Raw genomic sequence first — 18,813 nt, 5'->3', positions numbered from 1 at the left:
ATGTCTTGCAAACAGAGAACAGATCATATTACTTTGCCAACACGGTTGAGTGCATCTTTTGGTAATGATAGTGACACTTTACCCATTTATATTGAACATTTATTTTGGTAATGTTACGTCATTTAGAACTTGTCAATTGACGCACCAGTACAAACACAAAACAAGGCGTGAATATTAAGGTCACAATGGAGCTTTCAAATAACTTGTTTCACAGTAAATTAGGTTACTGAAATCCCACAACATATGGCACGATGAACTTTATAAACAAATGTAAGGTTATTTTTGTTGATTCATCATCAAAGCTGCTTTTTAGGACATTCTGTAACCAACTTCTGATGCTTTCTCATGAATATATTGTATCACATAACAATGTTTTATTTAAAATAAGAACACAATATTGAATCTGTCCTTTTTTATTTATATATAACATTTGGTCTTTTCCAAGTTAGAAGAAGAGGTAAGAAGATGCCCAATCCTAGACATCATGGGGTTAGAGGTTTGTAAGAAGGAGGTGGATGCTCCGATTCAAAGTTTGGTCCTGATCAATGTTTCCCAGCCTTAGAGTTTGTGATCCCTTAACAAAGCAATGAGTACTTATTATGACCAATCCTGACAGGTCACCTATGTCTACTGTTGTGACTCATGTGCATTTCAACCAAAAGGTTTTGTTATTAAAAGTAAATAGTTAGTAATAGACTGGCAGTAATAGACAATGATTGTGTATATGAGGTAGAGGACTTAAAGGTGAACTGATAGTGCAGTATGAGTCATGGTGGAGGGAAAATGTGACTGTGGTGGAGTTTCTCCCTTATTGTGTTGCTGCAGATTGACAACAGGCCGTATCGGGGTGGACCGGCTGTAATCCTGGGTGTCCAGAGGCAACGAGAGTCTCTGAAATGTATCTGAAAAGCTCCGACTTTTTTAACCTAAAGCCTGTAGTGACGGCTTTGGGAAACGATTGGATGTTACTGGAATGTGCACTGACAGTTCAAAGGAAGGCAGAGCTGAGTGTAGCAGACAGGGATTTGTTGTGGAAAGTTGTATGCTGCGTAACAATTTCAGCACGTTGTTGCTGCACGTGGCCTCTGTAACATTAATGGCCTTTTCAGAAAATGTGGTTTAAGCTGTGCTTGGGGCTGTCTTCATATCTATCAAACTGGCGTGCCAACATACTGCCAATGACAATGCTACATGCGGAAGAGGAGCAGGTATATTGCTAAGCGTGTTCAACATTTTAGAGTAGCATTTTAGCAAATATGCTAATTTGTATTAAACACAAAGTATGCATTACGTTAGTATGCCGTTTCAAATACAGCCTTAGTCATAAACCAAACGGTGGGCCGACTGCTTTTTAAACCAAAAAGACAGATGATGGTGCTAGATGAATGTCAGAGGATCGCCAAAAGTTATCAATATAAATCTTCAGTGAAACATTAATGTCTGCAGAAAAGGTCATGCCATCCATCAGGTAGTTGTAGATCAGTCTGGACCAAAGGGATGGACCAACACTCAAGTAATGATGTCATAAGCCTCTAAAGGAAAGGTAGGAATATGTCATTTCATTTTAGAAGCCTAAGATGTCTACTTGGATATTACATTTCTTCAGGAGTAAAAATATAAATTATGTAAAAAATAAACACATGGATTTAATTATTTTGAGAATATTTCACTTTTTTAAATCAGGTCTTTCAGTAGCATCTACTTCTGTAAAATGTATTTCCAATGGCTGCCCACTGCAAAAAGGATGTTAGATTGTACTTTCTGCAGAGGCTCACATGTTGTGATGGGAATAGAAAACTCCAGTGTCTCAGATGTGGTCCATGAGCACCCACTCACCGTTCACTGTGAGGATATGACCAACCATCAGGGCTCTGATGTAATGGTTTCAATTTTGACTTCTATTCAGAGTTACTGCCAGGAGAAAATACTTCCCCTTGTCTTTTCCTACACCCTGTGAAAATAACACGTCTCAAAATGATTTTCATCTCAAGAGTACTAGCAGAGACTTACAATTGTGGCTCTGTTAGCGCCCATTCAGTTGTGCACTTAGTCATATAACAGAACTTGTGAGAAATGTATTTACTCTCCAAGAGATATTTGGTTTCAATAGGTCTCATCCAGAATTGCTAGTCTTTAACTTACCTCTCCCCAGTTTCACATTCTCATGTTAAAGAGCAATGTTACAAAGCTTCAATTCTTGTGAAAAAGACTACCAGGCAAACCTTGATACAGCACGTGTCTTGAAGATACTTCCAGAATTCTCAAAAATAATGGATTAGATATCACAGAATGAAATTGGGTAAAAGGTTTTGAAGAGTCTTATTATGGAAGAACCTAATAATTATTAAATTACCTTCTGGGTGGCAAATGTTCCCTTTAACAAACAACTTTAGGAGAAGGGAGCCTTATTTGTGCCAAACCATAAAGAATAAACATTCCCCTTTCTGTTTTACTTCAATCACAGCATCTGTACACACTGTACTTTCTCTGCTTTCTGCATTGAGCCATGTAAACTGCTTATTTAATTCTTGCTTCTGTATTATTTTACCGGCCACAGATGACCAGAGTGGGAAAGTGTCAGGATAATTCCTAATCCTGATATGTTTCCAGGTTACTGAGTGAATCTGTACTGTCAACAAATGAGGGAATGCTCTGTGAAAGAGCAAAGGGAAGCAATTATGGTATCCATCCTCATCCCACCTTCAGGGGATAAAGCAGCCATTGTAGTACGGGATCAGGACTTCCTCAGTCCATGTGGTCCTCACTAGGAGTCACACAGGCCTGATGGGAGATAAGACACAGGCCTATTAGGAGAAATATAATACCTTGAAATGTTCTTTTTACTGTTTTGTATGTACTGCTTCTTTGTAGAAGTTAGAAAACCCATAACTGCACAAGCTTTCTTTCATCTGAGACTGATGATAAAAGGCTTTATGTGCACTGCTGCAAAGTAATCCCCTGATAACATAGTGTTATTTGACTGCAGCCAATAATAATAACAACCTGACAGTATCTATTTAAAATATGACAGTTAGTCTTTATCAGAAGAGTGAAATCACCTTTTTCTGTTTCTGCTGGCCACCCTTGATAATGTAAATGAGTATTTGTATTCATGCCACCCTTTTGTGTTCTCAAGTCCGATGTCCAGAGGAAAAACTAAATGTCGTATAGTCAACTTGTGAGTTTATAAATGTCAGAAAAAGCTTCCTACGGGTATTATATGGATGACATTTCCAATGCAATGAAAGCTCAACCCACTGCCCTTGTAAAAAAAAAGAACGCTTGGAAACACCAAGGATTTGAATGTCAGCACATATATATATATATATATAGATCTTTCCACCAAAAGTGTTTCAGAATGTGATTATTAAGAGCTCATGTAAGGGCACAATGAATGAGTTGATTTACTTTGGTTTATACGTGTACATGTAGGAAATAACACCAGTGTGGGGAAAGATTAGACATTTTATGACAAATGTATAAAACAAGGTTTAACTGTATATTTACATGTGATTCACCACTTTGTTTGACTCAAAGTAATTGATATTTTTTAGTTTTCTGTTAAAATATATTTTTAGGTCGTTGTACAGTATGTTTTGGATGTCTTATTAAAACTTTGGGAATATCATCTTAATCTGCAAATATGAGCTGGAAAATAAAGTAGGTTTATTTCATGCTGAGAATCTGTTTTTTTGCCAAGTAGGATTTGACATACAAGGGTTTTGTTGTGGTGTATAGCGGTGCATACATTAACACTGTCTTCTCTCTGCACTCACTAAACATGCTCCACAGAAGCATATCTCTGCCTCTGTTTTCCTCCCGCTCTGTCCAGACTAAAATATAATTTTTCTTCATTGCAGAGCAGTACTTTTCCAAAATGATCTCTAGAGTCTGTTAATATTGAATTCCGTCAAGTTCCGGGCAGTATTAATGGAGCTTTTTTAAAACTGATGTCCTGTAGGCTGGCCAGGTGATGGTTGAGGTGCTAGCTGCCAGTAAAGTAGGACACCGGTTAGTCACCTCTATTTCATCTCAATGTTGTGAATAAATGGGTGCTGCTGTTTGAATCACTTCCCAATGCCCCATGTTAAGAAATCATTTTCTGAGCTTAATGAACGGGCAATGTGTGAAAACACAGGTAAAGACACACTATTGTGTGCCCTAAATCATATTTCATATTCATAAAAAACACAGGACAGCTATTAAGATAAGAGAGATAAGAGTGTTGTGCCAGAGTAACAAAGACACAATAATAATAAAAGTAACAATTGTAAAACTCAAACTGTACACTAACAGTGCCGTACAAATATCAAATAAGAAACATAGATGGTCAAATGATGATTGTAAAAAACTGTACAGTGATGAGCAGTCACCTATATAGTGCAAAACATAGTGGCTGATCATTTGCAAGTTATTATTGCACATTATTATTAATATTGCACATGATTTAAGCAGAAAGTGTTTGGAATGATGATCGTAATTGTGGCCAGAATGTAACAAAGATGTGACACTCAGGTAAGAAATCTCCCGAAAAATAATTTAGCTTGAAGCAGTCTGTAAGGAAGGTAATTGAAGGAGAAAAAGAGGTGATACAAATCAATGTGACAATGAATGATTAGAAGACTCTGATCCTCTTTACGCACCGTTTGGAAATGAAGTGGAGATGAAGGGGTGGGGCACAACCTGAAGGTTTTTGGTTCGTCTGGACATTTCATCGAGGGGAGAAAAAAAGAAACGTTCTGGGTGGGGCTTGGTCCGAGGAAAGAGAGGGAATGGAGAGTGAAAACAGGGTGATGTGTGTACTGTGAATTCAAAACTGGGTGGGTCTACACTGTTTCACATTTCCCAAAAACTCCCAGCGCGTTAAAGTACTTACAGGTAACGTTCACAGCATTGTTTTTTACTTTGTTAAGTTATTGTTTGTGTACAAGACGCTGTAGAACGGTCTTACGTATGGTGTGTGTGTTTTAGTCGCTGTGTAGAAAAGTTAACTATAGATTTTCTTTGAAGAATGGTGCGGATGTGACTGAGCTCAAAAAAGTTTTGTAAAGAACAAGCAACTTCAACTCTGTAGATGAATGCAACGTATCAGTCAAAAGTGTTTATAAAGTGTGTAAAAGTTAGAGGTGTGTTTATTTTTGGTTTTCTGTCGTCGTATTCTCGCGCTCTTTTCAAAGTTGTTGACTTGGACCTGTGTGTGCGTGTGCGTGTGTGTGTGTGTGGCACCTATTTGGGAATGCCCTCAGTCTAAACAAATGCGCCTTTCTTATCGACGGAAACAGACTAAAGCAGTTAAGAAAGTCGTTAAACAAACGGATAAGTGTTTCTTTTGGGGGTTAAAAATGACAGGCAACATACATGCGCTGTTTTTCAAGAAATACATAAAATATGTGAAACTAGTGGTTGTAAAGTGTGTGGCAGCAGATGTGCGTTTTTCAAAAATGTGTCCTGGGGCGAGTTTGGGCTTGCATGCAGCGTCTCTCTCTGTCCGTTTTTTTTCGTTTTGTGACGTTACAGTTTTAATGTGACAGCTGTGAATGGTTGCTTCCTCACAAGCCTTTCTTATATAAGTCTGTGCTTGGAAAATACATAATGATGTGCATCCTTCCTTTTTTCCGATGTTATCAGTTTTCAGAAGGCCACGATGTTGATGCTAGCAGGAATCGTTCTTCTGCACATTACCACTATCATCCTGCTGCTGGTGGCCGCCATTGATAATGTAAGTGGATTAGTTTTATCTTTTGTTTTCTCATTTAACACACTCACAGTGCTCAGAGGAAGAACAGGAGGCTGATAATGGACTAATAAATTCCCACCAAATGGCTCTTTCCAGTGCTGGAATGTAACTGAGTACATTTACCCAAGTAGGCCTTCTGCAATTAAATACATTTCAAGGTAATTGTATTTTAAATATCCTTTGTATTTTATGCTACTTTATACCTCGATTTAACTACATTTAAGAGGAAAGTATTGTAGTTTGATATCTCCACTACATTACGTTATTCCTCCCATTCCTGTCCAGTGAAAACCACGTATCAGAGGTGTTGCTTTTGAGTGTTTTTTATAAACAGAAGGATTCTCCCAATTTCTCCTAAAAAAATTGTTTTTATCAAATTAAATTCTTAAAAAACCTTTGCATCAGCTGCAATTGCTCTGTTGTAAGTGATACAATCTTACAGGGTTACAAATATATGAAGATCTTGTAGAATATGAAGTGTTGCTGTAATTGAAACCGACCAAGAGGGTATAAATGAGTTTAAATGAGCAGAACTACAAACTTCTACAGCCATAAAATACAACATTAATGCAGCAGTGATATTAATCAAAAGACGGAAAAAGGAAATTGTACTTCTCATTGAGTCTTTAGTTTTTATACTTACTTTTACTTGAGTAAGATTTTAAAAGTAGGAATTTTAGTTTTTAGTAAATTATTTGTACAGTTTCACATTAGCGCTTGAGTAAAGGGCTTTAATACTTCTTCCACCACTGGCTCTTGCACAATTTTTCAAACTCCCAACATTATACAGTATATACATTTATGGAGGCAAAGGGCTGCACGTGTGTCATTAAACCACTTGGAAATACCCAGAAGTCAAATGTCAAAATATGTTTTTGGTATTTTGCCACACACAGTGTTGCAAAACATAGACAGACTTTCACCAGCCAACTCAATAAGAGCGGGAGGGGTCACTGAACAGGAAAATAATGAAATGACAAAATGCTCAAACAAAGTATTTCTTTACATACGTGGTGCAACCAGTGTATGTGTCTTCATATTATGTTATGTATTCATTCTTACCTTCCTGTGTCTTCAGGCCTGGTGGGTCACAAACACAGTGTCGGCTGACTTGTGGGGCAGGTGGGAGTTGGCAAACTCCGCATGGCATTACACCAACCTGAAAGACTATCCAGAGGGTAAAGTTCATATGTTGACTTGATCTGAAAGGAGATTCAATGTTTCAAGCTGTAGAAACAGAAAGAATGCTGATTAGAAAATGTGTATCTTCTACATCTACAGTATGTAAATATGTTTTCTTTAACTATTATATGAATGTTAATGAGCAGACCAGTTATAGTGCTGAATGATGCTACATTTACACTGTGCTAGCCTCTGTCTTGTTGTGAGTCCTTCACTGACTGTGTTTTGTCCTCCCGTTGTTGCAGAGTATCTCCAGGCGGTGCAGGCCACCACAGTGCTGGCCTGTATCTTTGCCATCCTGGCCTTGTTTGTGTTCGTAGCTCAGCTATTCACCCTGCCCAAAGGCCAGAGGTTTACCTTCTCTGGCATTTTACAGCTAATCTCCTGTAAGTAACCCCGAGTCAAAAGTCTAAACTGCAGCTGAATTTTTTTTTTATTTGCTTTTAGCTGAGATTTGTTTATTTCTATGGAGGATGTTTGCCAAATGCTTGACTTTTTAGACATGTATTTCTCTGACAATATCAATAACTTAATTTAATAGGAAATGACTGACCGTACAACATATTGAAATTCATTAACTTTCTCTTCAAGGACATTAAGAATATCAGCATGTATAGTGGTAAAACAGACATGGATGCAGATACAGATCCACATACAGAACATTGACTTGTTATCCGTAGAATCTCAGGCCTTAGTGGCATAGCTGCAACAATTAATCGTTTAAGTAATTTATCCTTCAAATATGGCATAAAATGCGATTTTACTTAAAATCTTTGGGTTTCAGACTCACAAAACCAAACATTTAAACACATAACCTTAGATTTTGAGAAACCTTGATTAGCATTTTTCACATTTTATTGTCCAAAATATAGATTTGGAAAATAATCAGCAGTCTAATCAATAAAGAAAAGAATGGTTGGTTGTAGCCAGAAATTTGATTGAAAGTCGGTGCGGTTGAGATTGTATTGTCATCATGTCTTGATTATTTTCTCAAACTTCAGCCTTCCGATCTTAAATATAAAACTGAGATGGTACTTTCAGGAAATTTGAAGGTGCCAGAAACCAAAATAATTTATTTTGAGATGCAGAGATTTGCACAACAAGTGAAAGTTCAAAAATCTGTAAATATATATTTTTTATAAAAGTAGTTGATAATGTCTGCATCTAACAAATTATTTATTGATATCTCACAAAAGAAAAAATATATATATTGTAAGGACTGGGACAAGAAAGGCTTTCCTCCTTACTGATTGTCGGCAACATTAAAGTATTTCAAACTGAATGGTGAGAAAAAAATCACATTCATACCACTGAATTATGGATATCACATTAAGATTTCATGCTGTGACTGTTTTCTGTAGAATTCAACATATGCATGGTTAAAAGAGCTTTGAACTACACTAATCTGTATGTCACAGTATAATAAAGTAAAAAGGGTTAATGATGGATTATATTTGACACTGCTGCTAGTACATAAAAATACTTGAAGTGTAAAAGTAATGGACTTTGAAAATGTTTTTAATGACTATCTTTGGGAAATTAGAAAAGTGAAACTGCCATGTTTCTCATTTAGTTGTAATTGCACTGAAACTGTCCTTCTTCATGAGTGTTATCTCATAATGGGAAAAATAATGACTTCTTAATAGCCTGTCGGGTGTTTGACAATACTCTCCTTCTCTCCTGCAGGCCTGTGTATAATGATAGCAGCCTCAATCTACACGGCCGAGCTTCACCCCAACGAGACGGAGGGGGGGTTCGGACACTCATACGTCCTGGCCTGGATCTCTTTTGTCCTCACTTTTATCTTAGCCATCACCTACCTCATCCTGCGGAAGAAGAGCGAGTAAGAGGATGAAAGGAAGGAGGGCAGGCCAGAGATCCTGTTCTCAGTTTGAGTTTGGGAAATGAAAGAAAATGATTTATTTAAAAAAATTGGAGGAAAAAACGTAAGATCTTTGATCTACATCTGCAGCTAAGAAAATAGGAGGGAAGGGGGGGTTTATGTCCAATTGCTTACAAGAGCCATTTGTTTAGATTTTTTTTTTAATGGAAATAGAAGTCATGCTTGCATTACATGAAGGGCTGAACTTGACGATATTACTTCACAGATTTCTATTTGATGAAAGGGCAATATTTCACTGAGTAGAGCAGTGCGACACAAGGGATGGTGCAACCTTTAAAAGTGCTTATTTCATAACAGTGTAACCATAACATAATTCATAAATCAATGTTCTTTTATAAAGTAGTTACATACACATTTGGAGAACTGTCCATGTTAGTAATGTAAAAGAGTAGTTTGAACTCTGGAGAAAGATGGTCTTTATGCAGAGAGGATGGATGCCATTCTGACTAAGATAAAGATTGGAAACAGTTAGCCAACTACCAAGTGTGAAATGTACAATTGTTGGTTTTAGGACTGATATCAACTTGACTGTTCGTTTGGTAAAGCGCTCATCAAAAAAACAAGAAGCTAGACAGCGTTAGAGGTGCTGATTTGTGGATTTGGTTACCGTTTGACTAGTTTCCATTTGCACACTTTTGCTAACATACAGTAATAAGACAGGTGTCAAATATTTTCATCCAACTCTCTGCAAGAGAGGAAGAGAATAGCTTAGCAGAGCACACACTATTTGTTAAAGAAAGCAAAGGACCTTTTAAGATTTAGCAGTAGAAAGTACTTATCATCCAGAGACTGAAAAGATCCTGTATCTGTGAAGGTATGGCAGGTGGGAGAAGCTACAGGATTCCTGTCTAACAATCAGGAAAGACGAGCCTTAATACACAGTACAAGTTTAATCATGTATCCTTATTTTACAACTGATGAAGTATAGTGTATCTTTTTGTTTTATGTACATTGTAACCATTATATTTTTGTAACATTTTGTATTGAGTGTTTTTGGTTGATTTCGTGTCTGTGGTTGGCTGCTATCATAAGAAAGGTACATGCAATTTGTACAAGTCAACAAGGGATGGAGGACAATGGTGTTTCATTTCACCATAATTCAAAACTATGCAATAGGTTTGTGTGTTTGTAATTACATTGGAATTTAAGCCATATCATTTATTAATAAAACAAATCATAACACAAAGCCTTCATGTTTCATTTTAACTGCTATTAATGCAACAAAGTCACTGTTACATAATAAATATGGATCAATTCAGTAGCCATAACACACAAGACACAATATTATATTAAAATTAATTTAAACTAACTGAAATTAGCATCCTAAATAAAAAACACTTCTTGAAAATGCTATTTGATTTTCACAGACTCCTTAATAAGGTCAAAAGTTTCGCATCGCAATCATTTCTGCAAGTTACAACATTGAGGTTTTGTAAGCAAATCTTCCTCAGGTCTTACAACAGACCCAGTCAGAAACAGGAATGTTCCGTTATATAAAGTATCGCTCCCAGAGGAAGTGAGTAAAACCTTGACTGCACTAAATGCCTTGGCCAGACGGCGTGATGCGCTCCTGAACCACCAGATGGAGAAGATGGTTCTGCTCAGCACTCAGAAAGGGCCTGAGGAGAAGAAAACACATAATGAATATGGAAAATTAAGATTGAGAAGCAATAAAAACGTTGCTCAATCCCCCGTCACATGATGGAACTTTTCTGAATGCTCACCATAGCTCAGTCTGAAGAGACTTGAGGGACTCTGTGTCTTTCTCCTGACACGCCATCTGCAAAACAGATTCACTGTTATGCACTGCACAAATAAAACCATAACTGCAAAATCAGATGACCTTGAAAATTCCCAGGATTTTGTCAAAACAAATTTTTAATATTTTTCAATACTGTGCATAGAGTCTGTTGTGAATAAACATCAATAGGAACCTTGGAAAATGATAATTTCATTGTCAGAGGAAGGCAAACTTGAGCACAATCCTCTCTGTCGTGACTGATTTTCCTGTATGAGGCAGGAAGGATCAGGAAATCCTGTGAACCGTCCCAAGAATGTGAATGATGAAACTCACCACCACAGACTGCAGGAGCAGGAAAACATTCTCAGGCAGGAAGGTCACTGGAGGAGAGGAAAAGAGCCACGTTTACACCACTTCAAATACATGGCACTCAATAAAAGACAATGGTTAGAAATCACACCCTGTTGCTCTAATATCTTGAATGAATAGTGCGCTGCATTCACCTTGGCTGTGAGGGTCGAAGGACTCCCACGCGTACCTCTCCAGGGTCTGGGCATGTTCTGGTAACAGCTTCTGAGGCGGAGGCTGAACAGGAAGACAGCAATGTTGGACCGTTAAAGTGTTTCTGCACCAGTAAATACAAATGCAACAAATAGCAATTTTCTAAAATTCAGATTTGCCGTTAGCACTATAATCGACAAACATTTTTATACCCAACATGTACATGTTTGGAAAATGTTAATGTGTTTGTACTGTATTTATAATAAAACATAGAAAGTTAGACAAACAAGTTCTCCTGAAAACCTTGATGTTAAGATGTTTCCTTCTCCACTAATTTTAGGCTTGCAGGTGTTACAAATTATAATATAATTATTGAAATATAAAAAAAATCAACAAGCTTACCTCAAGCAACATCAGCAGCAGTACTCTGGAGACCTCACATTTTGCCACAATGTCCAAAAAAGCACCTTTTTTCAAGGAAAATTAAGATACAGAAGAGAAATGTATTCATTTTCTTATCAGATCCAGCTTAATTAAAACGTTCTTAGCGCTACATTTGTTCTGATGACATTGAAGCCTACATTTAACCTGTGTCATTGGCAACCCATTTATTTACGATTATTTTATGCAGGTAGAGCCTAAGATTATTATTTTGTATATAAATTCAGAGCCTCACCAACGGGGGTGCTGATGCCTGGAAGCTGCAGTCCTCTCTCCTGGCACGTCAGCTGCATCTCTGTGAACACTGACAGAGCACCGTCGTAGTCACCTGCAAAACACAAGAGACATGAAGGCTCAAACAGCAGAAAATCAAGAAAAATCTCACATAAAACACACATCAACTACATATCAGAAGACAAACTGAACTCACGTGTTAGTATTTTACACGTAGCCATTTCTCCCATTGACAGCAGCGCTTCAATGGGCGTCTGTGTCTGCAGCTCTGCAGCCCTCTGGTAATGAACGATAGCCTCCCCGGGTCTGTTCATCTCCTGTTGAAACCACAGAGGGGGAGAGGTTAACAGGTCAGTTTAACAACAGTATATACAGTTACAATCAAAGCAAAGATAATTGATCGTTTTTACATCTCTGATCCAAAGTTTTACCTTCAGTGCGTTGCCCAGTTCTAGACTCAGGCTGGCTGCCATCACAGGCTGGTTCATCTCAATGTGCACCTGTAACCCATTCATACGTCAGCATTATCTTACAGTCTCTATGTATAGAAATGTGGAAACAATACAGGAATGTACTTTGTAATTTATTCTGCAAACCATGGATATGTAGTCCACGAGAATTGAATACAGTATATACAACTGTACTCTATGAATACCACATTATCCACATCAAATGTAAAACGAATTGAATTACTACTGTTCAAAGATTCTCTCCCCACCTCCCTCTTGTTGTTTTTTGAGTGTAAATATTTTGTAAACAAAATGCTAAATAAACAAAGCTGGAATCCAAAACTTTCTACAGATATTGCAATTTTGTTATCGTGAATTATTGCAATAATAAATGTGTTGTGACAAAATGATACCAAGGCAGCCTTACTTCAATCATTACAAAAATAGGAATCACCTTGATGGCAAAACTGTAGCAGTTGAGAGCAGCCTGGAGATGCTCGTCGAAGCCCGGGGCCTGCAGCGCCCGGTTCTCCTTCTCAGACGTGAGGAACAGGCGGGCAGCGTCGGTGAGGGCCAGCGCCTCTCCAGGAGCGTTAAAGAGAGTCTGCTCACACCTGCAGTGAGAAGTTCAGGATGGGTAACAACAACAGATGAACATGACACCCATATGTGACTGTTGAACATTCTATACCAAAGCCATGCACATTTAGAAGTCTACTCTTCTGGGCCAGCTTTACACAAAATATGGAGCTTGGCTTGAGGGATTTGATCCCTTGCTGCCACAGGAAAGATAATGTAAGCCACTGTTGGGTGATGCGATCTAGATTAGAGTCAACAGTGTCTCAAAGATGTTGGATGTTGTTGATGTCAGAGTGTGTTTAGGGGAGTAGACCTATTCAACACCAAACTGGGAAAACCCATGCTTTATGGGCCTTGCTTTGTGAAAGAGGTCCCATGCAGAAAATGGCCAAACTGTTGCTAATGTAAAGTAGGAACCAGGCCATTATGTAACATTATGTATGCTGTACCATAAACTTTTCTCTCAATAACAACTGGGTGGACAACACTAAAATCATCTGCAATACACAATGAACACATACGTTGGGCTTTAGAATGTATCTTTTATTCTGTTAACACTGACCTGGTTTAGGTCAATATGGTGCAACATTTATGAGTTTACACTTGTCCACTCACCGAGCCATGGCCAGGTTACAGAAAGCCGCATACTGAAGGCAGTCCTGCTGCTTCAGCTCCTTTGCTAACTGACCTGAACACAAGTGAAAACAGGGAAATGCAAATTGAGAAGAAACTGATGATATATATTATAGATGATATGAAGGAGAATAAGGAGAAGGCCGGTGTTGGTGTCACGTCGTGCGTAATGAACGCATACTGTAATGTTGACACCATAGGTTGACACACAGCGTAAAGGTAGCGTGGGGTTGTTCAGAGATACTGTCACTTACCAAACTGCTCACTCGCCTCCGCTACATTGGGTTTCCGGAGAAAACGTCTGCGACAAGGAAACAACAGCCTTTCAATTTTCTAAAATATTACACTAAGCAAGCTCTACCAAATAGACTTAATCTAATATTTGAGGTGCTTAACATTTGAATGAATGATGATAGTAGGGTTAGCTAGCACGGATGTAACTATTAGCTGTCGAATAACGCCATAATTCATCAGTTACTATTATTCATGAACTAAGCACTTAACACATATTGACATGATATCTGCATTAAAACTACAATCATGCACACAAAGGTATGTTAAATAGCGTCATGTGACGTTAGCCTAACATAGCTTTTAAGCGCGAGCTGTTTAATCTGCAGCATTATTGTCTCGTAACGTTAGGCTATTCCTAATATTCTGTCATCTATCCATATGAAATGATGAAACTCAAAGCCTTACTTCTTTAGTTTATTTGACACAGCACGGTATCTCGCCAGAAAATCGCCCTCTGCAGCCATGATTAACCCAGAAAAACACAACAAACCGAACCAGGAAGTGCAGCTGAATGGAGCGTTGCCACTGGCTCGTAGAATCGACACCTAACAATGTGATTGGTCCGCATAGCCCATATCAAAGAATGAAATGCCACAATTTTAATCAGAAAACTTTATTCCAGCCTCAGTTTACAGATAAAATACAATACACTACTTGGAATAAAATACATACAAAGCATGTTTAAAAAGAAATTGCATGGATTAAAAAGAAATAACTTAACTCTACCTAATATACTTATCCTTATGAACAGTATATAATCATTATAAACCCAAAATGATTTGAGTCATTAATCTTGAAAATACATTCATAAATTAGACTTCTGAAAACACGTAGCTTGTAGATTACTCCTCATTCAGCCACAACACATTTAAATAAGAAGATACATTGCAAGAATCAGACTCTGTAGTACACGTCTGTAGTACATTTCTGCAGTGAGACATTTATGCTATTTTTTTAATTGTGCTCCAGTGCATTTGAAAGAGAAACATATTATAACATGATAATTTAATTTCAAACATTTGCACTCACTCTGGCCCTGATGGTCAAACACAAAGCAACAATTCACATTTATGATTCAAAAATTCTCATAGACACACTCAAATGTGCCTTCATTCTGGTCTTGTGGGGTTTGTGGCATCTGTGGAGAAAGTACAAGACATGTGATCAACTACAACAAAAGCTTGGTTATCTTTTATAACAGCAAAAGTGGCGAAGCACCTGCAGTCCACACTGACCTTTTCTTGCGGTTCCTTTTTCTTGGGTTTAGCTTTTCTTTGGTTTGGCTCTTTCTTAGCAGCTGAGTGGTCCAGCACATCATAAATGGACCTGGGTCGAGTCTCTAGACTCTGAAAGAAGTTTTGTAATACATTGTCAAAAAATTAGAAAAAATTAACATGAATGCAGTGAAGATGGTCGACAGAAAAGTATTGTGTTATAGTTGAATTCAAATGAAAAGCGTCTGTCTCTATTCTCTTGAGAAACAACGTTCTTACTGCATAGAAAGACGTAGAAGGAGCTGTTATTGCATCCATGTTGTCTTCCTCCACCTCTCTCTGCTGCATTTCTTCTCTGTTCTGCTTTCGTTTTCTGCCGCTGTCGCCACGTTCTTTCTACAAAAAGGTAATTTTATGCATCAAGAGAAAAATGAATATCAAAACTGGATTACATGCAAATTAGACTAAAGCACATGATTCAGTTTTTGTTATGGCAGTTACCTCTTTAGGTTTGTGTTATGTGAATGGAGTAAATTCAATGCTTGAATATAATAATTTGCACAAAATAATCTGGTTTTATAGGACAGACCTGCCTTTGGACTTGAGCTATGAAAATACCAGTCACAGGATGAGGTAACAATGAGGTTTTTATAAAGGACTCAACTTCATCTGGAGCTTTAAAAACTAAACGACAAAACTGCCTGTCACACACAGCAATATTCTCACATTGCTACACGTTGTTTCTTACCCCATGTCCTCTGAAGACATACACTGAGCCGACCACACTGAAAACCAGCAGCACACCCGTGAAGACGGCGACCACGATGATCCCTGGGTTATCCATATAGACCTGCTGCCTGTAGCCCTCATCTGGAAAAACACCATTTAACATTTGATGTCAGTATGTGAAGCAATGTTTCATTAATTGGCTGATTTGGGCTTTTTTGTATGTAAACTGAAAACTTTAATTCAGCATCAGTACTAGTCCGCTTGTGGCTTAGCACTTTCCAACCTGAAGGGTCCCAACACAAATGTCAATGGTCACTTAAGGCAGTGGTTCTCAACCTGGGGGGCGCGGCCCCCTTGGTGGGGCGCCAAAGATCGCAGGGGGGGCACCAGGCCTCAGATGATTTGAGGCCAAATATCATATTTTTACTTTTTTTTTTATGTACCTTTTTTTTTACACATAATTGTAAGGCAACACATGATTGTCACTAAAAGCCTTGTTGTTACATTAAAATAAAAATATAAACAATAATTGATTAATTAATTTGAATAAAAATGTGTTAGAAGCTAATAAAGGCATAACAAGACAGACATTTATAATTTTTTCTTTAATAGAAATGTTTCTTCTGCCCGTAAAGTGTCCAAACCATGCCGGTTTCAGTTGGATTATTTGTCACAGTTGCTCCGATCAGATCGGTCTCCTCCATTTTGTAGATTATTTACGACTTTTGAATCCACATAAACACATCGGCAAAATCTGGCTTACTTTGAGCATGTGTTTTAAACAGTTTAATCCCTTTGTGAATTGTTTCCACTTGTGCCGTCCTTTAATTTCTTCATACTGCGGGAATTCAAATGAATTAATCCTGAGTCTAATACCCATCAAAGTCACTCCAATAGTGCTCCTTAATTACGCTTTCGTCCTCCTTTAACGAAATACTTCACATTCATCCAGTGACAGTAGTTGTAGCATTTTTTAGACTTTTAAACTTTAATTACCGCTTTTGCACCCCACCCCTTGTGTGTGTGTGTGTGTGTGTGTGGGGGGGGGGGCGCAACTTCCTCATTTGGGGGGGCTCTCGGGAAAAAAGGTTGGGAACCCCTGTCTTAAGGAATAACATAAACATTTATTCTGTCCCACAAAAAAAAATCTGTTCATTTAGAAAATATGAAATTGAGTTTTTCTTGTAAAATATACAAAAAAGGTTTTGAGGGGCTCTAAATATCCACATCAAAACGCATGTCCACTCAATGGAAAAAAAAAGAATCCAACAATATTACATTTGTTGGAAGCTAGCTGGAGCAAACATTGTGAAAAGAAAAGTTCTCTAGCAAAGCCAAGCAGAACTCTGTTTATGCCTCAATCTGTTGACACTGGCATGTATCCATCTGATAAAGACTGCACTTCCTGTCCCACTACTACATCACCTTTTCTTCACTACACATTTATGCTCATTTAATCTAAATCACTGTTTTCATCTGGTCAGTCTTGAAATTGATAGTCATTTTGAATCCTATGCTATCTTAGTGCTTTGAAACTGAAAATGAAGAGGATCATTATGAAATCTGGTATTAACGCAAATCTTAACTCCAATAAAAAAATCTATATAAATTACATTTTTCATTCACATTCTCTTCTTTTAGTACTCACCGCTCAGACGAAGAAACCAAATCACTTTGGCTGTTTTATATTGGCAGCTGTATTCTCCTGAAATGCTCAGGGTTTCCAGCTTCACTTCTTTGCTGATCTTCTGTGCCAGGCTATTCTCAGGGATTTCAGAATCATATATCTCGTTTTGGAGCGGGTTGGAGCATGTGAGGGAGTCACGGCTTTGGTTTACTGGCATCGTCAACCAACAGATAATGCGGAGATCTTCGCCTTTTATTCCCACAAACACTGAGCGGTCCATGCTGAGTTCTGTCAGGAGACATGACATAGAGTACAAAGAGGAAATGTAATAGTTTAATCAGGTAGTGGTTGAACAAAATATCTATTATTAAACAAAAGCACCAACATGCTTTGGTTTGAGTTTCATAAATGTGATGATTTTCAGTTTTTATCTCTTTTGTTTCATTAGAGACTAAGTCTTTTGTCGTCTTGGCTGGACAAAATAAGTAATCTGAACACTTCACCCTGTTTTTTTTTATAAACAATTACACATTTATAGATGAAACGATAACAATAAAAACTAAACATAAGATTGATAATAAGAATAATCATTACTTTTTACTTGATTTGAAGCTTAAGAAACACATATCTTAACTTATTTGGCAGCAAACAATAAAATAGATGTGTTAGTAATTTACAAAGGTTCAATTTCAGTCAGAGAACAGTTTGAATGGCTTACCTGGTGTGCCCATTCCTGTGCATTCAGAAAGGAACGAACAGACAAATATCCAGGTCCACAAGAAAGAAAGATGCCAAACTTGTTGAGCTCCCATGTTCTTATCTTTGGGTTTTTGTAGAGATGTTTATAGTCTTCTATGTTGAGGTTGTTCCAAAAAACTATTGAGTGTTTCAGTTTGTCCAAACTGCAGCGTTGGGTTTCCTGTTTCTGGCAAAACCACTTCCTCAATTTGTTCAGTTTTTTCTGTTATCATTGCTGACACAACAAAGCCCAAATTAAAAGAGCATTAACAACTCTGTTTTATACAAGAGACATTTAACATTAAAGCTTGAAATCAATTCACAGCATAATGTTACATCCACATCATTATACAATATAATATTACGACTTGCTTTGTATTGTGTTGAATGGGATTATTTCTTGTTGCAGTTCTTCTGTGACATCAGCTCCTGGAAAAGCGAAGTGCAATGTTGGCCTTCCACCACAATGAGACAGTGTTGTTTGGGAAATAAAAGTGAGCCATGAGCCCACACCATTATCATGTGTGTGTGTGTGTGTGTGTGTGTGTGTGTGTGTGTGTGTGTGTGTGTGTGTGTGTGTGTGTGTGTGTGTGTGTGTGTGTGTGTGTTAGGGTTTAGTTATCTACTATAAGTAGTTTGTTTGAATGTAATAATTATGTTGTTTGTTGGAATAATTTATTGAAACATTAATCTGAATTTTTCAATCTGTTACGATTATAAACTGAAGCAATATAAAAATGACTCCCATTAACTGAGTTTTAAACATCATTATATCCGGTCATAGTCCGGTAATTACCTGCTAACGGAAACT

At 37.6% G+C, this 18,813-nt stretch overlaps 3 protein-coding genes across 3 annotated transcripts; 1 reads left to right on the top strand and 2 right to left on the bottom strand.

The window, feature by feature from the left end:
- Positions 1 to 4,748: 4,748 nt before the first annotated feature.
- Positions 4,749 to 9,987, top strand: emp1 (epithelial membrane protein 1). Its single transcript, XM_010770589.1, has 5 exons — positions 4,749 to 4,878; positions 5,629 to 5,719; positions 6,816 to 6,915; positions 7,165 to 7,305; positions 8,606 to 9,987. The coding sequence occupies exons 2-5, from the start codon at positions 5,645 to 5,647 to the stop codon at positions 8,764 to 8,766; spliced, it is 477 nt and encodes a 158-aa protein (XP_010768891.1). The 5' UTR covers positions 4,749 to 4,878; positions 5,629 to 5,644; the 3' UTR covers positions 8,767 to 9,987.
- Positions 9,698 to 14,217, bottom strand: f8a (coagulation factor VIII associated). The gene is made up of 12 exons (XM_010770590.1): positions 14,100 to 14,217; positions 13,655 to 13,701; positions 13,383 to 13,455; positions 12,643 to 12,802; positions 12,171 to 12,239; positions 11,936 to 12,056; positions 11,741 to 11,833; positions 11,467 to 11,531; positions 11,067 to 11,148; positions 10,897 to 10,943; positions 10,547 to 10,602; positions 9,698 to 10,441 (listed from the first exon to the last, which is right to left on the bottom strand). Exons 1-12 carry the CDS (start codon positions 14,156 to 14,158, stop codon positions 10,360 to 10,362), a joined length of 954 nt encoding a protein of 317 aa, XP_010768892.1. The 5' UTR covers positions 14,159 to 14,217; the 3' UTR covers positions 9,698 to 10,359.
- A 94-nt stretch (positions 14,218 to 14,311) lies between these two features.
- nfam1 (NFAT activating protein with ITAM motif 1) lies at positions 14,312 to 18,488 on the bottom strand. The gene is made up of 7 exons (XM_010770588.1): positions 18,375 to 18,488; positions 17,983 to 18,237; positions 17,286 to 17,552; positions 15,657 to 15,778; positions 15,188 to 15,304; positions 14,930 to 15,040; positions 14,312 to 14,832 (listed from the first exon to the last, which is right to left on the bottom strand). The coding sequence occupies exons 2-7, from the start codon at positions 18,074 to 18,076 to the stop codon at positions 14,770 to 14,772; spliced, it is 774 nt and encodes a 257-aa protein (XP_010768890.1). The 5' UTR covers positions 18,077 to 18,237; positions 18,375 to 18,488; the 3' UTR covers positions 14,312 to 14,769.
- Positions 18,489 to 18,813: the final 325 nt, after the last annotated feature.

This window comes from Notothenia coriiceps, unplaced genomic scaffold (assembly GCF_000735185.1).
Source record: "Notothenia coriiceps isolate Sejong01 unplaced genomic scaffold, NC01 NC01_scaffold00008977, whole genome shotgun sequence".
NCBI lineage: Eukaryota > Metazoa > Chordata > Actinopteri > Perciformes > Nototheniidae > Notothenia > Notothenia coriiceps.
Note: the sequence above shows the minus strand (reverse complement) of the source record. Positions and strands in the feature narration are given on the sequence as shown.

What these genes read in the sequence shown, in the direction of transcription:
- f8a (XM_010770590.1), bottom strand. Translation starts at nt 14,158, where the DNA reads ATGGCTGCAGAGGGCGATTTTCTGGCGAGATACCGTGCTGTGTCAAAT. An exon ending in GTGTCAAATAAACTAAAGAA is followed by an intron (nt 13,702 to 14,099) that starts GTAAGGCTTTGA and finishes TCCTTGTCGCAG; the next exon opens with ACGTTTTCTCCGGAAACCCA. An exon ending in TGTAACCTGGCCATGGCTCG is followed by an intron (nt 12,803 to 13,382) that starts GTGAGTGGACAA and finishes TTCTCACTGCAG; the next exon opens with GTGTGAGCAGACTCTCTTTA.
- nfam1 (XM_010770588.1), bottom strand. Translation starts at nt 18,076, where the DNA reads ATGGGAGCTCAACAAGTTTGGCATCTTTCTTTCTTGTGGACCTGGATA. An exon ending in CACAGGAATGGGCACACCAG is followed by an intron (nt 17,553 to 17,982) that starts GTAAGCCATTCA and finishes GTCTCCTGACAG; the next exon opens with AACTCAGCATGGACCGCTCA. An exon ending in AAAAGGAACCGCAAGAAAAG is followed by an intron (nt 14,833 to 14,929) that starts GTCAGTGTGGAC and finishes CTTTCTCCACAG; the next exon opens with ATGCCACAAACCCCACAAGA.
- emp1 (XM_010770589.1), top strand. Translation starts at nt 5,645, where the DNA reads ATGTTGATGCTAGCAGGAATCGTTCTTCTGCACATTACCACTATCATC. An exon ending in CCTGAAAGACTATCCAGAGG is followed by an intron (nt 6,916 to 7,164) that starts GTAAAGTTCATA and finishes CCGTTGTTGCAG; the next exon opens with AGTATCTCCAGGCGGTGCAG. An exon ending in CATTTTACAGCTAATCTCCT is followed by an intron (nt 7,306 to 8,605) that starts GTAAGTAACCCC and finishes TCTCTCCTGCAG; the next exon opens with GCCTGTGTATAATGATAGCA.